The 8308-nt window shown below is 32.5% G+C and overlaps 1 protein-coding gene across 1 annotated transcript; it reads right to left on the minus strand.

Moving 5' to 3' along the window:
- Positions 1-2587: 2587 nt before the first annotated feature.
- Positions 2588-7209, minus strand: LOC122403216 (ATP-dependent zinc metalloprotease YME1L). The gene is made up of 12 exons (XM_043406583.1): positions 7033-7209; positions 6569-6697; positions 6073-6495; positions 5724-5940; positions 5463-5557; positions 5127-5370; positions 4779-4911; positions 4034-4271; positions 3526-3768; positions 3219-3365; positions 2906-3070; positions 2588-2830 (listed from the first exon to the last, which is right to left on the minus strand). The coding sequence occupies exons 1-12, from the start codon at positions 7057-7059 to the stop codon at positions 2639-2641; spliced, it is 2253 nt and encodes a 750-aa protein (XP_043262518.1). The 5' UTR covers positions 7060-7209; the 3' UTR covers positions 2588-2638.
- Positions 7210-8308: the final 1099 nt, after the last annotated feature.

The following is an 8308-nucleotide window of genomic DNA, read 5'->3' on the forward strand; positions in this document are numbered from 1 at the left end:
TACATGTACACTTTATTTAATGTCTTATTCAAATACTTTTATAATCTTTTATAATCATGTATTGAATTCGTTTATAGAGATATAACTGGTTGCAATGTAATATAAATGTGAAATAAAATAGTATGTTTCTCGAAATATGTACTTTTTATACTAGTCTAAAAGAGGGGGTGGACTGGAGGACGCCAGGGTATATGGAAGGGAGGAGACGAAGAGGAAAAAGTTGAGGACGTGGGCGGGAGGAAGGGCAGGGAGATACGAGGAGAAACTGGGTAGAGGAGAGGGAGGGGAGTTGGCTAGGTGGTGCCTGGAAGAGATAAGGGAAAGGGGAGAGGAATTGTCGGCATGGGAGAGAGACAGGATGGGGTGTAGAGGGTTGAGGGAAGGAGGGGAAGGGGCAAGGGGTCGAGAGGGCTGGGACGGATGGGAGGAGGCAGGAAGAGGAGAGAAGGGGAAACATTGCGCAGTCAAGGTACAATCAATGGTATAGAGAGATGGTGGTAGGGGAGATACCGAGGTACCTGAAGACAGGGTGGGGAGAAGTGAGGTATGGGAGACTAGCAAGGTATAGGATGGGGAACGAAATGAGGGGGGGGGGGAGATATTGGGAGGAGGAGGAAGAGAGGAGATGTAGGGTATGTGGAGGGGAGGAAGAGACGTGGGAGCACGTCTTGAAGCGATGTACAGGGGAAGGGGATCGGGGAAAAGATAAGGGAAATTTTGGACGAAGGAGGGGGAGGGGAGGATTGGATGAAGAGGCTGGAGGGAAGGAGGAGAGAGAGAGAGAGAGGAGGAAAGGGGGCGTGAAGGAGGGAGGTAAAAAGGAAGGAAGGAGCGAAAGAAGGAATGGAGCGAAAGAGTGGAAATGGAAGTCGAAGGCGGAGGGGGCGAGAGGAAGTAGAGGCGTAGGGGAGAATTAAGGAGAGAGAGCGTGTAGGTTAAGATTAGCTTAAGAGTAGGTTAAGAGAGAGGGAGACTGGCGGAGGCGAGCGAGCGGAATGAGAGAAAGGGGAGAAAAGCGTGCGGAGCGGTAGAATAAGAGTAAGAGATAAGTTAGGTTGAGGAAGGTTGTAAGGAAGGTTGTAAGGTAAGGAGGAGTGCTTGTAACCCTAAGGGGAAGGCAATAAAGTTATACTACTACTACTACTACTACTACTACTACTACTACTACTACTACTACTACTACTACTACTACTACTACTACTACTAGTCTAAAAGATCGAATATAAACATCATTAAAAATGTAATTAACAGATATTTTACAAACAAAAATTCATTACATTAGTTTTATTGTTTTATTGTTTATCATTATGTGTCTACGGTCAAAGTAAGTACCTACATACTTCAAAGAAAATAATTTTTTTAGAACGATTTGAAATTTTTTAATTCGATTTCGGGGGTATGTCTATTCACAAAAAATGATTGTAATTGACCCCTGCACCTAAAAATAATTTTTTTAAAACGATTTAAAATTTTTCAATTACACCGGAAAGATTTAGGCACCTATCGATTTCGTAAAGAATTTTTTTCTCGAAAATGCGTAGGATCTCGGGGGTATGTGTATTCATAAAAAATAATTGTAATTGAGCTCCGCAACGATTATCGTACCTGTGAGACAAAATCCTGGCGAGTAAGAGAATAGATGCTCCTTAGCGTGCTGGTGGTATTTTTCGAAGCCTTGACGAAGTACACTCACACGTTATTGACGACAAGTTGTCCCTTCCAAGAATCTTGTCATCCTTGGAGTTTTCAAGAAATAATCCACCAAAATTTTCACCAACGTAACAAATATTTGCAACCCATTACCAACGACCCTGAGATGCACATGAGGAATTAATGCTCATTCATAGGAATAATAAAAATGCCTGGGCAGTTGAGATTCGAAATTGTATGCCATTAACGCGAGGACGGATTTCAGTTGTTCAACAAGAAAGAAAGGCTCATATTCGCCTTTTTTCTCGATTTCCCGAAGTTGAGCGCAGTGCCGAGCTCACGTAATGCTGCTCGTGCGATAGATAGTATATGTCGGCTTTCCCCAAGTTTGCGGTCAGCCTCTCTACCTCATCTACCCGCTAAGATATATTCTATTTGTAAACTTTGTAATGAAATCACATATTATATAGTACAGTTGTTCTCGTTTTATTGTTCTTTTTTTGACTTGGATTAAGAAACTTGTCAAAAAAATGATCACTGCGTTGCGTTTTATACTTGTGTCGAAAGCAATGAAAATATTTTGGATTCTAGTATTAAATAACAATTACCGTATAATTATTTTTAATGTAAAAAGATTTAAATCTGATTCTTAAAAATACTCCACATTCATACTTTTTCTTCTGTATCCTGTTCTGTTTTTATTTAATCTCAACCAGTAACAGAGAAACTGATTTGTGTTTAAGAAAATTTACACTAATAATTACAGAGAGCACGATATTATAATGAAATAAGTACTTGATTAAAAGTTCAACATGTTGAAGACTAAAATTTAAATGTTCCAATATATTTTAATAAAATTTAATAATTTTACATATATGTAAAATTGTCAAATATAATTAGATAATATATAAAGTATCATTGTAAAATGTGATAATGTTCCAAATGATTTATTTTAATTCCTATTTTAAATTTAATTTCAGTATGCTATTTACAATACATGCTGAGATGGATCTACAATTGGTGGTTGATTATTTAATGTTTCAATTCGAGTTTTTTTCCCATTTACTATATTTTTTATATCTTCAGCATCTAATGTTTCATATTTAAGTAACGCATCTGCTAATTGTTTATGTTCTTTTGCATGTATTTTTAATATTGTTTTTGCACGTTCGTATGATTCCTGAAAAAAATATCTTTAATACCGAATATTTTGAAATGGTACGTAAAATTAGCATTATATAATGAAAAAATTTACTTGTAGAAGTCGTTTCACTTCATTATCAATAAGTTCATTTGTACCAGGTCCATATTCGCTACCAAAATTGTATTCTTGTCCTTTACTATCAGTATATGCTCTGAACCCAACTTTTTCTGACATGCCATAACTTTTTACCATGTGTTCGGCAATATATGTTGCTTGCTGAAAATATATGATTATTAATACAATTGATCTACATTTACATTTATGTTTTACTTAAAAAATGGTAACTATAAAATACATTATAGATATTTTCACATTAATCAATTACAATAAGAAATTGTTAATATAGATTAAATATATAAAACACCTTGAAATCATTTGATGCACCCGTTGTTACTTTATCAGGTCCAAAAATCAATTCTTCTGCAGCACGACCACCCATCATCGAATCCATACTAGCTAATAACTTTGCCTTTGTTACATGAAATTCATCTTTGTCTCCCAAAAATGATGTCTAAAATGTATATAAATTATTCTTAAAATAGAAATCGCATTAAATGTACGAAGAAATAACTTGTTTTAAAATATTATTGTAAATATAGAATTAATTTGTTTCTTATTATGGTTTTTTTAACAATAACTGATCAAATATATTGCCGACTTCTAATACTTACATGTCCTAAAGAAGCTCCACGAGGCATAATAGTAACTTTATGTATTGGCACAGCATCTTTAGTATAATAAGCAACTAACGCATGTCCTGCTTCATGAAACGCTGTAATACGATTGACTTCATCGTCAACCGTTTTTAATTTTCCCTCTGGACCCAGTACTACTTTATCTCTAGCATATTCCAAATGTTTCATGGTTACATATGGTGCACCATTTAAAGCTGCACGTAAAGCTGCTTGATTTATCTTTGAAAATTGAATAAATAGAAAATAAGAGTGATCCATTCATAAACCCTTTCGCAATTGCAGACAGTTAAAGAACAAAAACCTTGCACATGATATTTAATTATTTGTTTGTAGACTGTGAATCAGCAGTAGAAAAAAAGACTCCCACTAAACAAGTTTTGTGTATCTTCAACTGTTTACAAAATAATTTCATTTTTCCATTTAAAACAGGCATATGTATACAAAATAATATAAAAGCGTATATATATATGTATAAAGGGCGTACCATATTCTCCAAATCAGCGCCAGTGAAACCAACGGTGCATCGAGCTAAATAATCTACATCAACATCTTGCGTTAATACTCTTGATAAGTACAAATCTAAAATTTCTTTCCGACCAGCATAATCAGGTACATTCACATAAATTTCAACATCAAACCGACCAGGTCGCAGTAATGCCTTATCCAAGTCATCGCGTCTATTTGTTGCACCTAATACTATAACACCTTCATTTTGAAGAAATCTATAATTGGTAGAAAGAAATTAAATATTCAATAGATATTTAATGCACAAAGTTATAACATATAATAATTATACTTAGCCGAAAGCTATAATCTTGGATGGGACATGATAGTTGATTCTGGTTGAGGTTTCCGGGTGTATTCTTTGGCAAAAGTGTTCCGTTCTTTCGTCAGCATTACAGCTAACTTCTTTAGGAGTCAAACAATACACATGTGTCGTATAGTTTAAATCTATTTGCTATACTTTTCCCAACCAGTATCAACTGTCAAAATCTGACCGCGAAAGCCTCAAATATCTTATTTGGATGAGACACATTTTCTAAGCACAAATAAAGAATATAGGTAGAGAAAAAATAAAATGATTCAACGATGGTTATTTCACTTCAATATGATTGTTCTTTCAAATTATTACTCTTTCTATTTATTTTCTCTATCTTTGCTCATAGATAGAATCAACTTTCTAAAATTGTTCTGTACATTGTAAAACAAAAATAAAATGTTTACTTTACCCATCCATTTCTGCAAGCAATTGATTTATAGTTTGATTTGCATATGGATGAAGAACCGAATTTGTTCGTTTCGCACCAACAGAATCAATTTCATCTATAAATATTACGGCAGGAGCTCTCTCTTTTGCTACTCCTGAAAAATTATTCATCTAGGAATAAACTGATGAAATCCTTTTTTGTATAGTTTTACTACCAACATAATATAAACATATGCATTCTAATTTAGTATTTAGAGAAGTATTTAAAATTATAAAACATTTATTAATTTAAAAATCACTAAAAACATAAATGCACAGGCATACATAAACATAAAGGAAAAATGTAATCTTAAACGAAAGCGTAACTTACTAAATAAATCTCTCACTCTGCGTGCACCCTGCCCTACTAGAACTTCATCAAATTCTGGTCCAGCTGCATGAAAAAATGGTACACCAGCTTCACCAGCTACTGCACGTGCTAATAATGTTTTTCCTGTACCTGGTGGTCCTACTAACAATACACCTTTTGGTAATTTTCCACCAAGTGCAGAAAACTTTTCGGGGCTTTTCAAAAATTCAACTACATCCCTTAACTCTTGCTTGGCTTCTTCAACCTAAACATATGTTAAAAGGAAAAATATAAATTATTCTTTGAAAGGTAAACCAATATTAGTATTTTGCGTTTATTTATGATAACATTACTTACTCCTTTAACATCGTTAAAAGTTACATGAATTGTTTCTGGATTAATCTCAGGTCTTGGACCCATTGAAAACCGAAATATACTTCCTGGATTCAAAGCTGTGGCATAAAAAATGTATGCGTTATTAGCGCGAATAATCTGAAGCTCATCAATACTTTTTAAATATTGTTTTAATACTATGATATTATTACATAGAATTATATATAGTAGCAATAAGATATTTTTTTTCTACAAAAGTCTTTCTACAGCATTAAATTTACATACCTCCATATCTGAGTAGTGACGTGATCAAAAACATAAGTAATAAAATACTTAACATTTTATACCATATAGGACGTGCAGGAGGTACTTGGCGTTCAAGTCCTGCTTTAAATCCTTCTATAAAAGCCATCGAAATTTTTTTATAGTCCTCTGGTGATAAATTATTATTACACAATCTTTTAAATGTTTCTAGCTGTAATATTTTCGAATTATATGAATTCTGTAAAATAAAAAATTTATTTGTATTTATACAATTTAATTTGTAATTAAACCATAAATTATCCTAAAACCAACTGTTGCAGGCATGTACAATGCCACCAATTAATATATGTTATATAATATATTGTCTTACCATTTCTAAAATCTGAGAAAGCCTGTTTATAACTTTCTTTAGAAGCGATGGTCGTTTGTTCATATCCACAGCTATATTATGTTTTGTTTTAAAACTACGGATTTGTACATGATAATTAAATGGGTTTTTAGTACAAAGAGTACATAACGTTCTATAATGTTGTTGGGATGACAAATATATAACAGGCAAAATAATTGGTTCTGTAAGTTGTGCACAAGGAAATCTTTGTTTGTTTTCTATAAAAGTTGATCCTGATACATATGATACTTTCCACTTATCTCTTTCTTCTATATTTTTCTTAAAAATTTTTGTAGAAAATTGGTTCAATAGGACCCAAACATTATTCTTTTTTACATTGAGTGTTGTAATTACATTGTACGTATTTAATTTGCTTATCTGCATTTCCATATAACATTTTGTTGTCTAAAACAAAGTATAGACTTATTAAATTACTATTATATTTTAAAATAAAATATATAAATTTAATATATCATACTTCTGCCAAATTATTGTGGGAAATATCATCTGTATTTCTTTTAAACTCATTTTGTCTTTTAACTTTGACTGGAAACGGTGTAGATTTAGGATTAACTGCTGAAGTTAATTGCGTCAGATGATAAAGCACCTAAAAATATGAAATGATTACAGTTGACTTTTATAAAACTTATTTTTTCTATACCCTTCTTAAAAGTAAATTAAAAACACATATATTGTATTCTTAAAAATTAATCTCCACCATATTGTCATAATTAAATACAAAACTATGATATAAATTTGACAAATTTCTGTGAATACAACGAAATAAGGTTATGAAACAGAAAATTCTAATCAAATTGAAATAAAAGGCATTCAATGTATACTTTCTCAATAGAAAGCAAAATATTATATGATAAATTGCCTGCTAAACTTAGATAAAACTCTTATACAGTCATAAATATATCTGTATACTGACATACGAACCTGATTATGAGATTGGAAAGAGAACATTGAAAACCAATCCTTTATAACAGATGTAACAAATTAAATAAAATTATCACTTTTTAAACAACAATAAATTCAATTTCTTATAAATTTCTTATGATGTATCAAAATTGATTAGATTACATGACATAAATATCTCTGGCAAGAAACATAGTTTCGATGCTGTAAGGCAACGGAAATGAGTGCTCTGAGAGTAAACTTCCGAATATTTAAAATCAGTTGAGGCAAGACCGAAAATTGGGTACGATATTATTTTCAGATTTCTTCGTAAAATACATTCTTCTTTTAAACTCGAGATTTTATTATACGTATAAAAACAGATTTTACTTTATAGTTGAATGTAAAGGATGATAACCATATTTCAAAACAACTTTGTTCGTAATTTCAATGCGTACGTCATTTATTTTAGAATAATATATTATACAGGGTATTCAGCTACCCCTGGGAAAAATTGTTATGGGAGATTCTTGGGGCCAAAATAAGACGGAAATCAAGAATACCAATTTGTTGATTGATGCTTTGTTAAAAAGTTATTAACGTTTAAAGTTCCGCCTGTAGAACGGCAATCTGCGAACAACTGCGTATGCGTGATAGTGGTTTTCATTAACAAAACTGTAACACTGTCGATACGTCAGTAAGTAGAGTTTCTCATGCTGAATGAGAACCATTATCATGCGTACGCAGCTGTTCACAGATTGCCGGTCTACAGGCGAAACTGTAAACGTTAATAACTTTTTAACAAAGCCTCAACCAACAAATTGATATTCTTGATTTTCGTCTTATTTTGGCTCCTAGAATCATCCATTAAAATTTTTCCCAGGAGTGGCGGAACACCCTGTATATTATACATAGTATATTGATATGTATACAACTACGTAATATTTAGTAAAATCATATTAAACAAAAATTAGTTTTTATATATATAGCCTAAACACAGTAGTTGAATTTAATAAACAAATTAGTATAAACAAAAGTCAGTCGGCAAGTATTCAACATTAAATTCTAACAAAACAATGTATGGATAGCTTCTTTTGCAAGTTTACTACTCCCGATGAGTAGGATATGTATAATGTAATCAAATAATTTGATGTTATAAAATATAGCCATGATTGTACCGAACAAGTCGGTACAGACTACGAGGTTTTGAGGGCCCCGCAGTCGGAACGTAAAGATGATGCCTGGGTAGTCGAGATTCGAAATTGTATGCCATTGACCCGAGGATTCGAATAATATTTGGAGATTTTGTTTTTATTAT

The sequence above is a fragment of the Colletes gigas genome, unplaced genomic scaffold (assembly GCF_013123115.1).
Source record: "Colletes gigas isolate AHSC1104 unplaced genomic scaffold, ASM1312311v1 Colletes_gigas_Sc00047, whole genome shotgun sequence".
In the NCBI taxonomy this organism is placed as follows: domain Eukaryota; kingdom Metazoa; phylum Arthropoda; class Insecta; order Hymenoptera; family Colletidae; genus Colletes; species Colletes gigas.

What these genes read in the sequence shown, in the direction of transcription:
- LOC122403216 (XM_043406583.1), bottom strand. Translation starts at nt 7,059, where the DNA reads ATGTTCTCTTTCCAATCTCATAATCAG. An exon ending in GTCACTACTCAGATATGGAG is followed by an intron (nt 5,558 to 5,723) that starts GTATGTAAATTT and finishes TTTATGCCACAG; the next exon opens with CTTTGAATCCAGGAAGTATA. An exon ending in AAGTGAAACGACTTCTACAA is followed by an intron (nt 2,831 to 2,905) that starts GTAAATTTTTTC and finishes TATTTTTTTCAG; the next exon opens with GAATCATACGAACGTGCAAA.